At 47.8% G+C, this 18,727-nt stretch overlaps 1 protein-coding gene across 16 annotated transcripts in view; it reads right to left on the reverse strand.

The window, feature by feature from the left end:
- Positions 1-18,727, reverse strand: part of TBC1D22A (TBC1 domain family member 22A) — a 403,669-nt gene that overhangs the window by 257,573 nt on the left and 127,369 nt on the right. For all 16 annotated transcript variants that reach the window (XM_063622512.1, XM_055252819.2, XM_055252830.2 and 13 more), the window contains 2 exons: positions 17,611-17,739; positions 14,109-14,171 (listed from right to left, as the gene is read on the reverse strand). In XM_063622512.1, coding sequence (XP_063478582.1) covers positions 14,109-14,171; positions 17,611-17,739 — 192 coding nt within the window. The remainder of the gene's footprint in view (positions 1-14,108; positions 14,172-17,610; positions 17,740-18,727) is intronic.

Below are 18,727 nucleotides of genomic sequence, written 5' to 3' on the forward strand. Positions count from 1 at the left end.
CCCATGAAGCCGCATCTCTGAGCTGTACCTGAGACAGACTGAGTTCTGCCTGACCACAGCCTCGGGAGACACATGGGATGCACTATGCACTACGGGGCAAATCAGTAGCACCACACAGTCACGGCGGGAGGTGGCTAAGCCTTCGGTTAGCAAACAAACAGTGCTGAAGCACCTGCCCTTTCACAGGCAACCCAAAGACCCAGCAATTACCTTCTTCCCCTCATTCAAGTCAGGACAGAGGGCCTCTGCCCACCCAGACTCCGGGACGCTCCGCACCAGCCTGGGTAGTAAAACAGCACGCTTGTATTACTTTGAGGAAAAACGGAGAATTCCCATTTCTTATTGCATGAAGAAAGCTATCAGTCAGTCCAAATTCTTCAGATTTAACTCGGCTTGATGTCTGCTGTCATCCAACTAACATGTAAATAAAGGACAGCCAGCTCGAGCACTGAACAAAAATGACCTTTAACGTGGCAAGCAGTCTGAAACAGTGAAAAGCGGGTGTCCCGTGGAGGCGTGTGACACTGCACACAAAGCCTGGCTCTGCCACTAAAGGCACACGCTTTTAGGCCACTGCTCCTGAGGCCCACCCCTTAGAGAATCCCAGGGAGACCTGCGGACCCCACATGCCATCACCACTACAGCAAACCCCAGATGGGTGCGGCATCCAACCCCTTCCCCCGACTCCACTGCCACAAGCCTGACCACCATCACCTTGTGCCTGGTCTGCAGTGACAGTCTCCCGGCTGGTCTTCCTGCTAACACCCCCACGCTCCACATCCCACTGAGCAGCAGAGGTTGCTGCTAAAAATGTCAGGTCACACCATCCAACCCTCATGGCTTCCCAAGACCCTGACAAGACAATGCACTCCTGAGCATGGCTTCAGGTGTGTGCCTGGCCGCTCCCTGCTCTTGGGCCTCCTCGCCAGCAATGGGTGCTCTCTCACCAGGCCCAGCCACTCTGCGGCTTCTCAGGGCCTTTGCACTGCTGCTCTTTCCACCTGGAATCCCCGTCTCCCAAACTTCCCACGGCTCCCACGGTGTTCCACCCAAGTCTTAGTTCACATGCATCTCCTCAGAGACAAGCTCCTCTGCCACCTCCCTACCCAAAGCAGCAGCTCCTCCACCGCGCTGCCCCAGTTCTGGCCTGTGGCTATCGCCCAGTTCAAGGTGGGTCCGTGGGAAGGGTTTCCTCCACCCACTTTACAGCAGCGCCCTCAGTCCTACATGGCCGGCACAGAGGAGGACCGGGAAGCTCTTTGCGGCTGAATGGAGGCGCGGATGGTGGAGTGAGGATGGTGCAGCTGCTCCCTGGTGCCCTGCATGTGAACCCTCCTCTTCCTCCCTTCTCCAGGTTTTGTGCCATTGGCAGGGCCTGGGCTCATTCTGGCGGTCTGTGTGGACAGATAATGAATGCCATGGGTGCCTGTCTGGTTTTGTGATCAGCCTCTCCCATCTGCTTCCTCTACCAGGCAATGCTGCAGCCTGGCACTTCAAACGTCAACCAGTCAGGACCTCAGGGCCCCCACCTGTCTGAGTGGAAAAATGCACAGAGAGGAAGGGGCAGAAGTAACTCCGCTGAAAGGGACAGGGAAGATAGAAGCACTTGGTGGAGACTGCAGAGAGGTGACGGGAAGAGAGGGTGGTGAAAGCTGAGGAGGGAGGAGGAGAGGAGCCTTCTATGCAGAGAAAAGAGCATGTGTGCAGACACAGAGACGAACACACGCACACACACACAAAGAAGAGCACACACGGAGAAGAGCACACACACGTGGAAAAGAGCACATGCACACAGAAGAGTACACACACACAAAGCGTGCGGAGAAAAGCCCATGTACACAGAGAAGAGTGTAAGTGCACCAATCTACACACACACAGAAAAGCTCATGTGCACACATGAAAAGCTCATGCATAGAGGAGAGCACACGTGCACACATGAAAGGCGCATGCACACATATACACACGCAGGAAAGAGGCACACACAGAGGCACAAGTGCACATACACAAAACACACACATGCACCTAGAGCGTACACACATACACACACACACACACACAGCTCAGGGTCTATCTGGGACACACACATAGCCATGGGCCAGTAAAACAGCTCAGGGTCTATCTGGGACACACACACAGCCACGTGCCAGTGAAACAGCTCAGGGTCTATCTGGGAAGTACATGTGGCTGAGAAACGGAGCAAGCAGCCTTTCCTTAGTGACTTGCTCGTAGGCGGAGAGCTGTTTCTTTTCTCCCTGAAAAGCCTTCCTATTTCCAAGCTTTCCTATTCAAAGGATCTGGGATGGAGAGGCCCTGCCAGATGAAGCGCACGGTGCGTGCTCCTGCATCTGCCATCAGCGCAGAGTCTCTGCTACTAAGAGGAGGCCTGAGCGTCTTTCCTGCTCAGGGATGTGCTGCCTGCAAGCTGTGTTCAGGCCCACCATCCGCACTGTACACAGTGGCGCCCAGGCGGCTCACCTATCCTAAATGCACGCCAGCCTCGCCAATTAAATCACTGCCACAAACCGCGCAGAGCTGTGCAGCCCCTCCCCAACATTTATTCTGGGCAGGCACTCCTTGCTCTCCATGTAATTATGGATCTAAACTCACCTTCTGGCTGCTTATCTCCCTCCAACGATAGCTATTAATTTAGAAAGTAAGAAAATATATATGATTTACATTTTTTTGGGTAGCAGCAGAGAAGAAAACGTAAATAACTTGCTTGAATTTCCTGCAGCTGCCCTTTCTCCCATCACTGCTGTGCTGAGGGCAAACCAAGAACCAAGATGGCTCCATCCTTGACGAAGCCAAACGCAGGTCGCAGGTCCCAGGCGCCCCGTACATGGCTGAGAGGCTAATGTGAGCCCCACCTGCCTGCAGTTGGCCCTAGCTCAACTCATCCCAGCTGCAGGACTTCCCACCACCCACCAGGAAATTGCAAAAGGGGCAGCCATCCCACCAACGCGGCAGACAGAAACCCATGTCTCAAAATGCTACCGCAGATCAGCCTTGTCTAGATTCTGAGGAGGAATATCCCCACCACCTACAATAATGGAAACAACGTTCCATAAACAAGAGAATGTCTGGGACACTGGAAGGTCATGACCCCAGAAGGATGGAGAAGGACCACTGATTCCTGCCTGCCCACAGGTTGAGGAACAGCCTGCGGGAAACCAGCAAGGCAGGGGGAAGCTTGGCCCCTAGGTTCAGGACATCCCTGGCCATGTCCCAGAGGCTCCCTTGGCCCCAACTTCTGGGACCGCTGGCCCTCGAGTGTCCGCCTTGAGAGACCCACTCAGCTCAGTCCCCAGAGGCCCTGCCTGTCCCCCATCCACCAACCGACTACAGGCTCCTCTTCCGGGGCCCACTCCGTGCCCTCCTTCCCGGGGCCAGCTGCAGGGCTGGAAGCTAAGGATGCTGGCCCAGGGGACGGCTACTCAGGACACCCTGCACGGACCCAGATCAATATGCTGCTTTACCAACTTGCTAACGAAAGGCTCTGAGCAGAGGCGACAGTCACAGACCCGGAGCTCCTCTTCATGCTGGCAAGCTGTGAAGCCAACTCACAGGATGACTGTCTCCATTGGAAAAGAGAGAGGCCTCCTCCAGGCCCGGGCTTCCCTTTCCTTGTGGCTGCTGTTGTTTTCACTGACTCATTCCTTTTTATCTTTTTGTCTTAAATCACTTCGTATGAGTTATGCTGGTGTTTTGAAATGGCAAAAACTAGTTCTAATCCCAAAGTAATTTAGTATCATTTTAAAAACTCCTTCCCAAATCACCTGATTTGTACTGCAGTGCCTAAGAGTCCCCACTGTCCCCCTCTGAAAGCCACAGAGGCTTTAAAACATTTTCTCGGCCGGGCGCGGTGGCTCACACCTGTAATCCCAGCACTTTGGGAGGCCGAGGCAGGTGGATCACGAGGTCAGGAGATCGAGACCATCCCGGCTAACACGGTGAAACGCTGTCTCTGCTAAAAATACAAAAAATTAGCCGGGCATGGTGGCGGGCGCCTGTAGTCCTAGCTACACAGCAGGCTGAGGCAGAAGAATGGCACGAACCCAGGAGATGGAACTGGCAGTGAGCCAAGATTGCGCCACCGCACTCCAGCCTGGGTGACAGACCAAGACTCTGTCTCCCAAAAAGAAAAAAAAAAAAAAATTCTCGGTCTAGTGCAGTGGCTCACGCCTGTAATCCCAGCACTTTGGGAGGCTGAGGCAGGCCGATCACCTGAGGTCAGGAGTTCAAGACCAGCCTGACCAACATGGAGAAACCCTGTCTCTACTAAAAATACAAAATTAGCCAGGCGTGGTGGTGCATGCTTGTAATCCCAGCTACTCGGGAGCCTGAGGCAGGAGAATGGCTTGAACCCAGGAGGCAGAGGTTGCTGTGAACTGAGATCACGCCACTCCACTCCAGCCCGAGCAACAAGAGCGAAACTCTGTCTCAAAAAAACAAAATTTTTTTTCTCATCCTGGTCATCAGCAGGCAAGCCAGGAAAGCGCTCGCGACTGAGAGCACACACGGATGGTATCGCCGAGAGTTACCCTGAAATTATCTTGCCGCATGATTTTCACCACAATGAGCTCACCACATAGCAGACATCACTGAAAGCCTGTTGTAAGAAAAAGAGGTTCCACCCCCAACACCAAGGGACACATGCTGTGGGACTTTGAAGCCCTGCATCAAATAATCGTACCTTTTTTTTTTTTTTTTCCCCAAAAAACTGCATTGAGCCAGTTCTAAGCTTTTGCTCTTAGACTGGTAGATAGACAGATGGATAGATGGATAGATAGATTAGATAGATAGATGATAGATAGATAGATACATAGATAGATAGATAGATAGATAGATAGATAGATAGATAGATAGATAGATTAGATAGATAAATTAGATAGATTGATTTTATTTAGATATGTACATATGTATACACACACATATATACATACATATATATGACAGATTTCATATTTTTCCAAATAAGCATTTTCAAAGTCTACAGGGTGACACTTAAAGGGGTCTGGGTAAAAATTAAGCATGCCACCTCCTTTGAAGGTGCGCCCATGGGCAGCGGGGCCATCGGCAGCAGCCCAGCAGGCTCTGAGCAACTGATGCTTTTCCCGGTTTGCTGGGAGTTCCTACCATCCCTCAATCCCAACCACTACCCAGTGCCTCCACTGCTGCCTTAGACAGTCTCAGCCAGAAAAGAAGTCAGGTAAGAAGCTCTTCAAGGAGACTCCTTTCCCACAACCCCGTCCACTGCGCCTGTCTCACAGCAGCGGCCCAGCCGAGAGGAAATACGCTCCTGTGTGCTGCTTCTTACCCTGCTGGGGCAGGCACGGGGAAGACCTGGCTGCTGCAGAACATCGAGGGGGCCTCTCAGACTCCCCATGCCCCTGACAGGGCCTGATTCCTCGCAACTCCCTCAGGACCTTGCTGGCCCCTCTAGACTCACGCTCAGAGCAGCGACCCGAGGCGAGAGCTAGGGTGGAAGTCCACTGAAGCGAAACAGGAAGAGCCGGCAGGTCCCCAAATTCAAGCGGCAAAAGCCAGAGGTACTAAGCCAAGAATCTCAGAGAAGAGGCCTAGCCAGCCGGAGCAGCCATCAGGGCGGGGAGGGCACACAGGCTGGCTCGATGTCCACAGCTTCCCCGAGTACAGACGCCCCTGCAGGCTGAACTTCGCTCTGCTACCATCCTGTGGGTTCTTGAAGAGGAGCCCCTTCGCCTGCAGCCTGGGATGGCTGTGCCGCTGCACTTCACCTAGACCCTCGGCCCTCAGCCCTCGGTCCCGGGTGCCCACCAGGCTGAGGTCTGTGACCCCCTGCAGGGCGTGAGGCTGGGTTGCGGAGTCCCCTGAGGACAGAGATCCACAGAGACTCCAGGTGCACCAGGGAGAGATCCATGGCCCAACCGGGCCAGGAAATAGAAGAAATCACAGAGCAGGGAAGTGAGGCTGCCCCAGCAACTCGGCATGACCCTCCAGACTGGAGTATCCCATACGCTGCCCCTCCTCGGGCTGTCTTCTCCAATTCTTTCAGCCACCCTGAAATGCAGTCGGCAGGATACAAACTGTGTTTTCATTGACAACTGTATATGATCTCTCTGGGTTTCACGCACATCTGTCTTCATCCCTCACTTCAACTGTGTGCTGCTGAGGACAGAGACATCTGAGTCTTCGTGTCCCCACGTGCCCACCAGGTGTCTGTCTGCTGGTGTTCTTCGGGAATCACAACCATTACAACTTTGTGTGTCAAAAATCCAGGTGTGTAACTTGCAGTTATCGCAGGTAAGGTGAACACAATGTGCCCACGTGAACGGGACTCTGAGTGGAAGCGAAGAGTCAGCTCAGTGGAAGGGCTGGTTTAGCGGACACAGTGGGGCTCTGTCCCAGGACAGCAACTCGCATTCCAATAAGTGAGCTGTCGCTTAAGTGGTGGTATTATCTAGCAAAGGGCAATAAAGGAAGGACACTCTAAGGATGTGGCTGTGTTTAAGGACAACACAGAATAATCTGAAATGGTTCAAACAAGAAGTACTCACTGGATATCATTAGCTACTAAAGTTCTCGTAACATTCTTGATGTTCACGTCTTTGTCAGAGAGTGGGAATTCATTAAAAGTAGTACAAACTTTAAACTCTTCCCAAAGTATCTTTTCTGCAAATCAGTTAATACTCAACAATAAAAAGAATGGCTGCTACTACTGGTTACCACCAGGGCTGAAGAAATTTAAAAACCAGAGGCATTCCCAGCTTGCTTGCCCAACCTTCAGAAATCTGAACGCCAGAACATACATGCTAATTCAGAAGGAAAAGGTTCTCCCTAAAAGCCTCAACAGCACTCTCCCACAGAAGGCTCCCAGGAGGGGCTTGAGGTCCCCTACTAAGGAGCTCGGTCTTCACCGTGTCCACCTAACAAACATCCTACATGCCTCCAAGGCAGGACCGGAACACCAGCAGTTCGGCGCACATGAGGGAGCTGAGAGATTCTGCATAACTAAAAAGGAACTATATTGAAATTCAAAATGTTGCTGTACTCATGTTTACTTATAAACAATCTGATTTGAGAAATTTTAAAATATCATAATTCTACTATATGCATCAGCAATGTGACATCACAGTATATAAAGCGCCATGGAGATAATTTCTGGGAGAGGAGCAAAATAGAGAATTCTACTGAGAAGATCTGTGAGATGTGCAGCCCTCAAAATCCAAAAGCATCGTAGCCTCAGAAAGAAGAAATTATTTACAACTCAAGTTTCTGCAATATGATTCAAGGAACATTCCCCGCTATGAATTACAACACTTGATGAATGAGACCAAAATCAAACTGTAGAAATCTAGAACATGGGTTAAAAAGCAACCACATATCACCTAAAATCCACACTGAGTACACCAAAACTACTGACTGTATGTTTACAACCTAATCAATGGGTTGCAATGTAAATCAATGCGACGAGCAGTAATGCCACATTTGGTGTGTGAATCACTCAACATTCGCCTCATTCAAATACATTAATTTACAGCCCATGTTTTGTGCCCCCATCAGGTGTCTTGACAGGTTAGCAAAACACAGGTTTCATTATGTCCAAAGAACTAAGAACTGAAAATAAACAATACTTTCACACCAAGCATCACAGGGTCACTATTACCGGAGAAAACAATGCAGCTGAGAGGACTCCACATCAGAGTGTAACTGAAGAATCAGTACAATGGTCAGAAAGCACTTTCCAAATTAAAGAGAAACCTGGCTTCCATGTCTGGCAGCGTGGCACATCACATGTCAGCAAACTTAATCCTGCAGTGTGGCCTGGCACGTTAGATGCCAACAAACTTTTGAAATGCACTTTTAAAAATCCATCATGACCAATCTGGATTTATTTCAGGAATATACAGTTGGCTCAATACTAGAAAATCTAATAAAATTCACTATGTTAACAGATCAAAGAAGCAAAAACATATCTCAGATGGGAGGAAAAAGGATTTGATAAACCTCCACAACTATTTATGATTTTAAAACTAAGAGCAAGGCACCTTCCTTAACATAGTAAAGATTAAAATCACAAGTCAATGGTACAATGTTAAAAGACTTCCCTTTAAAATCAGCAGTGAGACCAGGATGTTTGCTTTCCCCACTAAGATTAGTACATGAAGGTTTAGAGAAAATTTATTTTGTAATGGGCAAAAATTAGAAAGAACTCCGGTGTCCGTCAACGGGTGCACAGACAGACACACTGTGGTGTGGCCATGCGGGAATACTACTCTGCAGAAAAAGGCAATGAACTACGGACACTTGCGACAGCAGGCACAAACCTCAAGACCACCATGCTAAGTAAAAGAAGACACAAACTAAAGTCTACAGTTTGTATGATTCCATTTATATGAAATTCTACAAAAGGGCAGAACTCTAGAGACTGAAAGAAGATCAGCGGTTGTCAAGCGCAAGGGTGGGGAGAGGAGACTGATGCAAAGGGACATGGGGAACCTCGCAGAGTGACGGAAATGTTATGTATCACATATTAGGGGGCTGGTACACACCTATAAACACAGCTGTCAAGCCGGGCGCGGTTACTCACGCCTGTAATCCCAGCACTTTGGGAGGCCGAGGCAGGTGGATCTCGAGGTGAGGAGTTCAAGACCAGCCTAACCAACATGGTGAAACCCCGTCTCTATTAAAAATACAAAAATTAGCTGGACATGGTGGCGGGCGCCTGTAATCCCAGCTACTCGGGAGGCTGAGGCAAGAGAATCGCTTGAACCCAGGAGGTGGAGGTTGCAGTGAGCAGAGATCGCACCACTGCACTCCAGCAACCTGGGCAACAGAGCGAGGCTCCATCTCAAAAAAAAAAAAAAAAAAAAAAAAACCCACAGCTGTCAAAACATCCAACTATAAACCTAAAATAGGTGAATTTTATTAGACCTCGATAAAGCTGACCAGAGGGAGAGAAAGAGAAAGGGAAGGAGAAAAGGAGGAAGAGAAGGAAAGTAGAAACTGATCACAGTGGACCCGGCCATCACCTGTGGAATGGATAAGCGAACGTTCTGATAGATGCAGGGGGTTGGAGGGATGTTTACGGCAGAAATCCTTCTTCCTATTAGAAGCCCAAACTTCAGGGGAGCACATAACTAAAAAAATCAAAGTTATATTTTCCCTGATCCATACAGCTAAGTATACAACCATGTCACTTCGGATCACAGGCTAATTTACAGCCACTAGGAAACAAGCAGAAGTGCTATGAGCAGCTGCTGGGACACAACTTTAAAGTGGGGGTATGGCCTTCTCTAACCATGTCTAATTATCCCTGCTAGTGGAATGCAAATGTGATAGAGTGCTAGGCCAGCCACCTTGGACCATAAGGTCAAAGCCAAGCATACAGAGGAACAAACAATTTGCTGACAATGACCTTGTACTGGAAACAGTAATCGGCTTCTGTCCTGTGAAGGCACCATTATTACGGATTTGCCATCACTTGCAGATGTATTCAAATCTAACCTCTACACCTCTACAATGCCAGAAACCATAACTCAATTTTTTCTACTGGCCAACACAAGACAAACTTTTTTTTTTTTAATTGAGACAAAGTATTGCTCCGTCAGCCAGGCTGGAGTGCAGGGGCACCACCTCGGCTCACTGCAGCCTCCACCTCCTGGGTTCAAGCAATTCTCCTGCCTCAGCCTCCCAAGTAGCTGGGACTACAGGTACGCCCCACCACATCTGGCTAATTTTTGAATTTTTCATAGAGACGAGGTTTCACCATGTTGGCCAGGCTGGTCTTGAACTCCTGACCTCAGCTGATCTGCTTGCCTTGGCCTCCCAAAGTGCTGGGATTACAGGTGTGAGCCACCACGCCCGGCCAAGACAAACATTTCAATACTTTCCTAAAGCCCCTTGCTCATCATTCAGTTTCCCCACACACACGAGGCTGTGCTCAGGTTACCCACTCTTCACACTCTGCCAGCCTGCAGGAGCCTGGCTCTCCCAGAAGCTCGTTTACCCTCCAAGTTGATCCACTCTGCCAAGCCTTGCTGAACTGGGACCTGGAGAGGATCAGCACCCCCAGGGGGAGCACATGGGACCTCAGCAAGACCCACTGCAGAGGGAGTGAAAGGAAACTGAACCTTGAAATCCCAAACTCACTGAGCCAAAGGGAAAAGTCAAGCTGGGACCCGGGCCACGCAAACCTTTTGATTCCAAAATAAGATGGCTACACGATGAAGCTACATGCCTCCCCCATATTTTGCCCACGAGGAAACTCCTAGTGAGCTGCAAGATCTTTTAAGGTGTTTCTGTAAAAATTTCACCATGGCAGTGTAAATGGATAACTTATGTTCACAAGTGCACCCCAGCCCACCAGACACGAATGCATATCTGATTGTTCCCTGCCCCACTGTGTCTAGGTTATCTTATGTAACATGCAGACTCCCTGCATTTTTCCCTCTGCTCCATTTGTCTATGTCGTTTTAGGTTAAAAAAAAAATGCAGATTCACTGAGCCAGACAAAGGCATGAATGTTTTTCTCTATCTCCCTCTATATGAAAATTGTGCACTTCTCAATATCCGGCCCTGTCCCCTTTAAACTTGGAGCCCTGAAAATCATCTTAGGAGGAAGACATAGCCCTGTCTCCCAGGCGTGCGTCCTTAACTTCGGCAAATAAACCTCCTAAAAATGACTGAGCGTTGTGTCATCATTTTTCTCAATTGACAGGGGAGGCTTTCCAAACCAAAAGCTCAAGGCCCACGAGGGTCAGAGACAAGAGAACCAATTGCCAACTGCTACCACTAGCAGTGACTCAGGGTCCACACTCTGAGACCAAGGGGCCTGAGAGGTCAGCTGTACAAAGAATGCAGCAAGTGGTAGGGAAAAAATAAATAAGAATAAACCAAAGGTCCTGTGGCAGGCTCTATTTCCCATTTTTAAAATTGTTAAGTAAAAAGGAGGTTATAATAAATTATCTCATTTTCTAGGTATGATAAGCACAACTACTAAAAAGGACAATCAAAGAGAAATGTCTCAAAATGACTACCTCTGTTGGATACTAATTTTCTCTTTTTGTATTCTACAATCTGTAAGTACTTTTGCTTCAAAAATCTTGAGGTTTTTTAACAGATTTACTGCACAGACAAGAAATGTCAAAGTTTAAAAGTGCCTTTACTGAAGCAATCAACATGCAAAACAAAATATCTCAAACAATAAAAAAATTCAGCTTTAAAGAGATAACATTTACTGTAACAAGAAAAAAATGTGATAACTAAGAATAAATCTAATAAAACATGTGAGGCAGGAGAATAGGGTCTGAAGGCAGGTAACCTAAGGCCAATTCACACTAGCTGCCTAGAACTAAATAAAAAAAAAAAAAAAACTTTCCATGCCCAGGTAACAAAAGGACCAGAGGCTACTCCCTTCACAATCCACCCCTTTTCTGCATGGCAGATGAAAAACTGAAAGTACCTCTGATTGGTCCCCTCCAGCAACCTAGCAGCCTGGTCCCAGGCCAAGTCTTCATCTCCATAGGAATATAATTTTGTGACTTCAGCCTCTGATTGGTCACTTTCTGAAACCAATAGACGTTTGCATAGCGTGCTTCACTTCAGCCTCTCATTGGTCGCTCTCTGCAACCAATCAGACAGATTGCAGGCCACTACTTCATTTACATAGGGTGTACACCAAGTAACCAATGGGAAACCTCTAGAGGGTATTTAAACCCCAGAAAATCCAGTTACCAGGCCCTTGAGCTGCTTGCTCAGGTCCACTCCCGACCTGTGGAGTGTGCTTTCATTTTCAATAAATCTCTGCTTTTGTTGCTTCATTCTTTCCTTGCTTTGTTTGTGCATTTTGTCCAATTCTTTGTTCAAAGCACCAAGAACCTGGACACCCTCCACCAGTAACACATGTACAAAACACTTCATGGGGAAAAGTCAAAACCTTCACTGAAAAGCATTAAAAATGACTTTTAAAAGAGGAACTAGCATGTTCACAAAAATGAATATTTAATTTCATAAAGCTATCCATTCTCCTACACTGAAAATTGTCTTTTCTGACCCCTAACTTTCCATGGAATAGAAAGAGTCCATGCAATTCCAGTCATAAACCAAACAGACCCAAAAAACAAAAAAACAAGTGAAAGACCTTGGCAAACTGACTCTGAGACATATGTGGAAGAGCAAGGGGTGGGACTGGCCAGTCCACGGTGAAGAGGAAACCAGTGAGCGGTGTGCGCCCCCACCAGGTAGGAGGACGTCATGAAGCTAAATTACTTGCAGGGTGCGATATGAAGGGAAGACTACATAAATACTGGGACAACAAAACAACACAACACAACACAGATCTATATGAATGTGGCAGTGACGGAGAACAGGAGTGACATCACAAATATGGGAGACGAGCTGGACCCAAAAACAGTATGGGGCCTGCCACTGTCCCAGGAGGAAATTAAACAGATTCCTATCTCCCATCACACATGGCCATCAACTGCAGATGAACTGAACACGGAGGCATGAAAAACAAAACTTTTGGATGAAAATCTGGGCGAACACCTTCATGTGCAGAAAAAAGTTCTTTAGATAACATGCATCAGTGTTCACCATAAAAGACTGTTAAGTTCAATCACACTAGAGCTAACAACTTCTGATCATCAAGATCCACCAAGAAAAAAGGAAGAGAAAAGCTGCAGAGGGCAGATCTTTGCAACATACAAACTGACAAAGAATCAGAATTCTTACCATGTAAAGATCAACAACTAATAAAGGAGTGAATCAACAAACCAAAAGAAAAATGGGCAAAAGGCAGGAACATTTTGCAGAGGGGGGAAGACAGAAGACATCCCTAAACGTACGAAGAGATGCTTAACTCTGTAAGTAACCAGAGAAACGAATGTGAGGACTGCGATAGGAATATCCACCAGAGCAACAACAAGAAGTCCCACAGCATGAAGAACCGGCAAGGATGTGCGGCACACAGAGGGAACACTCACAAGCTGCAGAGGACAGTTTCATTGGTAGTGGCCGTCTGGGAAGTGTGTGGACATTATCTTGAAGGTACAACAGGCACATACCATACCCAATGATGCAATAACTGTACTCCTTTGTAAACACCTTAGAAAAATCTTGCCTGTGGACACCTGAATAAATGTACGTGAAGGCTCCAGATAACACCCTTCCTAATAGCAAAACATCAGAAAAAACCCAAATGTCCAACAGGAAGAAGACGAAGCAGAGTGAGGAATATTTAAATAACAAACTATTATATAACTAGATACAAAGATTAGCTGAATCTTAGAAAACAATGAGAGAGGCCAGGCGCCATGGCTTACACCTGTAATCCCAGCATTTTGGGAGGCCAAGGCGGGCAGATCACTTGAGGTCAGGAGTTCGAGACCAGCCTGGCCAACAAGGCAAATCCCCATCTCTACAGAAAATACAAAAATTAGCCAGGCGTGATGGTGGGTGCCTGTAATCCCAGCCCAGGAAGGCTGAGGCAAAAGAATCACCTGAACCCAGGAGGCAGAGGTGGCAGTGAGCCGAGATTATACCACTGTACTCCAGCCTAGGTGACAGAGCAAGACTCTTGTCTCTAAATAAATAAAGGAAAAAAAACAAGAGGCAGAGACCAGACTACACAAAGAGTGATGCAGCTCCAAAAGACCCAAATTAAATGAATACATTGTGCTCCTACTGTCCCATGAACGAAAGTCACAAAGAATCTTAAACATAAAAGGCAAGAAAGCGTCATCCAGGAAGGGGGTTGCAGGGGGGTGGGGGATACACAAGCGGCCTCGGTGCTCTGGGTCAGGCCTGAGGTCACAGCCATGTTTGTAGCTGGGCAGCACTGGGGGGTTCTGGTTCCTCAGTCAGGTGGTGGATCATGAGTGCATACATCCACACATATGTATTACATACATTCTTCACTGTGTGTCAATATTATACGGTAAAAATATTTAAAGAACAAATAAGAGTCCTGTCAGCAACTGCGTCCACAAGTGCCAGATGCACCGGCAGCTCACCACAGCAGCCTTGTTTCTGAGTGAAGCACCTCCAGCTGCGCCCACTGTCTGGTTAGCACAGCGGGCATCAGCCACTCCCAACGAGGGGAACTCCCCACGGCAAGAGCTTCTTACCTCGGTCACCTTGGGCTGCAGGATCAGCGCTTCAGGGTTCATGCGAGGGATGTCTATGTGGATCTGCAGAAGCAGGAGAAACGGACATTTATGTTACGTCATAACAAACGTCATGACAAGTGATACGATTCAAACAGCAACACTGAGGGAAGTCCTTCCCCGGCCTCTATCCTGCTCTCTCCTTGAGGATTCTCATTCTCCATGTTCTCCCCTGAAGGAGGCATCCAAAGCCTGTTCTCTCTGAACAGCTGGCCCAGTCCTAGGTGACAGGCTTGCTCGACACTGTCCCTATCCAGCAGCCGTTGCTGCATGATTAGGAACAGAGCAGGCCTCAGCTGCTTAGTAACATCAGCCATAGCAATTAGTAAACATCGATTCTCAGCCTCTGACACAGACAGCAATTCAAGTACATCAACAGTTTACGAGTTTTCAGCTGTGACAGCTTCTTCTTGGACAGAGGCCACATTTTTCTCCACTTTATGAAGTCTTGCAGCAATCTAGAACATTTTTCAAAGCAAGCCTTTGAAAGCCTCTGTTAGTGTCAGCTGGTTCCTGCTTGGCCACCATCTGACATGAGAGTCATAATAAAGTCCCCAGCACTGCAGAGGAGGACACTTGTGGGTTCAAGAAGCAACCAAACAAGAGTGTTGTGGGCTTGGGCTGGCATCACAGGGGCTGGCATCACAGGGGACGGCATCACAGGCGGGCTCCCGGCATCCCACGTGAACATCTCACACCAGCCCACGCTCCCGTTTATCGAGGACAATGGCACCAATGGACTGAGGGAAGACAGGCACATTTTAATGCCAAAGGAGATGTTGCAATTGCATTTCATTTCACCCCATCCTTGCACATCTCCACAGAGGACTCTAACACCCAGGAGGCTGGGACACCATCATTCTGCCACTTATCACACTGTGGCCAGGCCTCAGTTTCCTTGTCTACAAAATGCCTGCTCCAAGTATCTCAAAAGGTTACTGGTGAACATCAAGTAAGACTGTGAGTCAACAGCCAAATGGAATAAGATGGGATGCACACACATCTGTGATGCGTGCCAAAGGAGGCCTGCCAGCAACAGTGCTGCCGAGGAGGAGGAGGAAGGGGTGGAGGGGCAGGAGGAGGACGATGAGGAAGAGGAGGAGGCAGAAACAGCACTACTCTATCCAGACAGGCAGGGCCAAAGGACTGCAGTCAGCCGCATGCAGGAGCCCAGGTGCCAGCAGGGACAAGGGCCCAGGTCTCTTGACAGGGTGTCCTGGAGGCCTGCCTGCTCTCCCATACAGTTACACTCGTGTGGACACACATCTGTCCCCAGCATGAGCAGCGTAAGCTCCTACAGGGCACAAACCAGGTCCGAGCCACCTCTGCATGACCAGGGCCAGCACAGCCCCCTTACACAGAAGCTCCTGTCACACATTTATTAAGCAGACGAGGCAGCACCCACCAGACCCGGCCCCTGCCATGATCCCCATTGTCAGGAGATGCTCCAGTGTTAGAGAGGCGGTCCTCCACAAGGCTGGGCAGGTGGGGCTCTGTGCACCCCTCCTTCCATCCCACCTGCCTCTCATCATACACAGAACTGGGCAAGTCAGAAAAAGGCCACGAGAGAGCTGACTGAGGAAGGAAAAGACAGACCAGATGAACGTTTAACTCTGACTCCTTGTGGCTTTGACATAACATCTTCAGCAGAAGAGTGAGCACATAAAAATCAAATGAAGACAGGATGGAAAGCAAGTGGGAAACCTGCCGAGGCCACCCCGCTCCTGCTGCCTCCACCACTGTGCAGGGGTGGCACTGCCCACTGCGGGTCAGACGGCCGGTCGGGCTCAGTCCACAGGTCAAACACCCAAACGGATGTAAAGGAGAAACCAGGGTCTCCAAACCCCCATCAGGCCCAGCTCTGCCTGAAACGGCGATGGCGAGAACGCAGAAGGTGCAGTTCCAAGAGGCCTCAAAGCATCAGGCAGACAGGAAAAACTACCACGTTGCCGCACGCGTGTCTCATCTATATTAATGTAGAAATAGTCTGGGAATTCACAATAATCTGGAATCTTTTTATTACCTATCACATAACTAAATAAAGATGTATGCAACCTGTTCGTAATTAACTTTCTCTTCAAACACTCCTAACAGAATTCCACTTGGTAAAACTCGCAGATAGATGCTAGTGTCATCCTTTGGAAATCTTTTCTGAAATTAAAATGCATCAAAAACGGGTTCAAAACAATGCCAAATTTATCAATTTCCTAAAAGCAGTGGAGTGGCAAAAGAGGCCAGGTAAGCTAATATTTCCTTAAGCAAATCCAAAGTAATCTGTGTATCAAATCAATTTCCCAGAGTAAGTGGGTGGCGGTCCAGTGCAGCCCGGTGCGGTCCAGGGGCCCTGGTGCCAGACAGAAGGCAACACGGGCCGGGGCAGCTCCAGCCTGGAAGGAAATGGAGGTGGCTGCTTTGCCCCAGCCTCACTCCTAAACAAGTCACCTTTCCTCCTGCAGCCCTGTGTCCCATCTGTCTTGGAAGACGCTGTCCAGGAAGACATTTCACTTAAAGAATCTTTGTTATGTAACAGAGGTAAGCCGTATATTTGGACTTTTTTTTTTTTTTTTTTTACAGATAAAACCAACTAACAAAGAGATGTGGCTATCCCACGTCTGAGAGAGAAAATGTGGCAAAGCTCCTTCACCTAGAAGCAGGGTTTGCAGAGGGAAACATGCCTGCCGTGCCTCAGGAAACCCAGAGGCTGGTTTCAGATAGCTAAGACAATAACACCAATTAAGAACTACCATTTTGATCTTTCACATATTACAAAGACAGTGAGAATTATAAAGTCCTCAAAGAGCTATTCTAACAGCAAATTCTGGATGTACTGTGAATCATAAATCAATTTGAAGTATTTTCCCATTATGCACATCACCTGTCAACTATTTAAGAAACCATAATTAGACACACTTTATATTAAACTAAATCGCAAAATGGTAACTTGGCTGCACCTTCTGCTATGATCTGAAGTGTGTCCCCTGCAAAACCAAACTGATGAACACTCCTTTCCTGGGTCGGTATCACATCCCTAACTGGACCGAAGAGCCCAGTGCCAGTGAGCCCCATGCAACCTCTCCGTCCTGATGCCATCAACTAAGTGCTTGGGCCTGGGCCTTTAGGAATGGCCTTTTATTACCAGACAGCAGCTCACTGTGATACAAACTCCCACCATCACCCCAAGGCCGGTCTCAGGAATCCAAGGCATTTATTTTGTAACCTCAATTTAAAATATTCTTTTTACTTTTGTAGAGGGAACTGAAGACAAGCAAGATAGTACTAGCAGAGGAAATTTGCCATTATTTGTTTTAAAATTTATTAGAAAATAAAAATCTGTGAGCTACTCAGGGACCTGCACCTTTAACTCTGACCAACTCCACATGGTTTTGATAAAACATTTCCTCCTATAAATCACACCAAAGCAAAGTACATCAGGCGACATACGAAAAAGGGAAAGGATTCCCACCTGCCTGTACGTGTCCTGGTGAACTTCGTCGTTCCTAGAATCGTAATAGTGCTCAATAAATGCAAAATATTCCTTTTGTTTTCTCTGGAGAGTGGCTGGTCTCCGGTCTACATTGGCAGGAAGGTAACCCTGGGTGAGAAATAAACAAAAAATATATATGGTTATAGCTAATTCATGGAGTCCCTGTTAGAAGTGTGAAATAAAAAGACTTGCATCCTACCTAAGCTTGGCATTCTGAAATCTGACACAGAGAAGAGCACAAAGTGTGGGGAAAAAAGAAACACACACAAAGAAGGTCAGCCAGCTGAACACAACGCAAGCACCGCTCCCGACAGCACTCAGGAAGGGGCCCGGGCTTGCGTCCGCAGCCTCCCGGTGCAGGCCCTCCCCATTCACCCAGACAAGAGTCCCACAGGCTCTGCAGCAGGTGGACCCAAGGCTCTTCTACAGCAGGGCTGCGAGATGAAACAAGTGCTTCTCTAGAGGCCTCATACACCAGAAAGGATTCCAAAGTCTGAACTGTCTTCTAACAGCAACCACACACACACACACACACACACACACACACATCACACACACGTATACATGCATGCGTATATACACATACGTGCGTATGTACTCTCACTTATGCAAATGTGCTATCTTCAAAGACTTATGGGCCTGTGGCAGCTGCAGTCTCAGTACACAAAGGGGACTTGAAGTCCGAAAGGGCCAGGCAGCACAGGGAGGTCACGAAGAGCCTGATTCCTGGGCCAGACTGCCTGGGATTTCATAGTTTCTGTTGCCTTGTTTCTACTTTTCAACTTGACGTTATTGACAATATATAGTTGTCCCTAAGTATCTATGGGGGATACCAAAATTCTTAGCTACTCAAGACCCTTATAGAAAATGCCATAGTATTTGCATGTAACTTATGCACATCTGCTTGAATACTTTAAATAATCTCTAAACGACTTTTGACACCTGAAACAAGGTAAATGCTATGTAAGTGTTATACTGTGTTGTTTTTTATTTATACTATCTTTTGTTGCATTGTTACATTTATTTTATTTTATTTTATTTATTTATTTATTTTTTTTTTTTTTTTTTTCTGAGACGGAGTCTCACTCTGTCACCC

This window comes from Symphalangus syndactylus, chromosome 18 (genome assembly GCF_028878055.3).
Source record: "Symphalangus syndactylus isolate Jambi chromosome 18, NHGRI_mSymSyn1-v2.1_pri, whole genome shotgun sequence".
NCBI lineage: Eukaryota > Metazoa > Chordata > Mammalia > Primates > Hylobatidae > Symphalangus > Symphalangus syndactylus.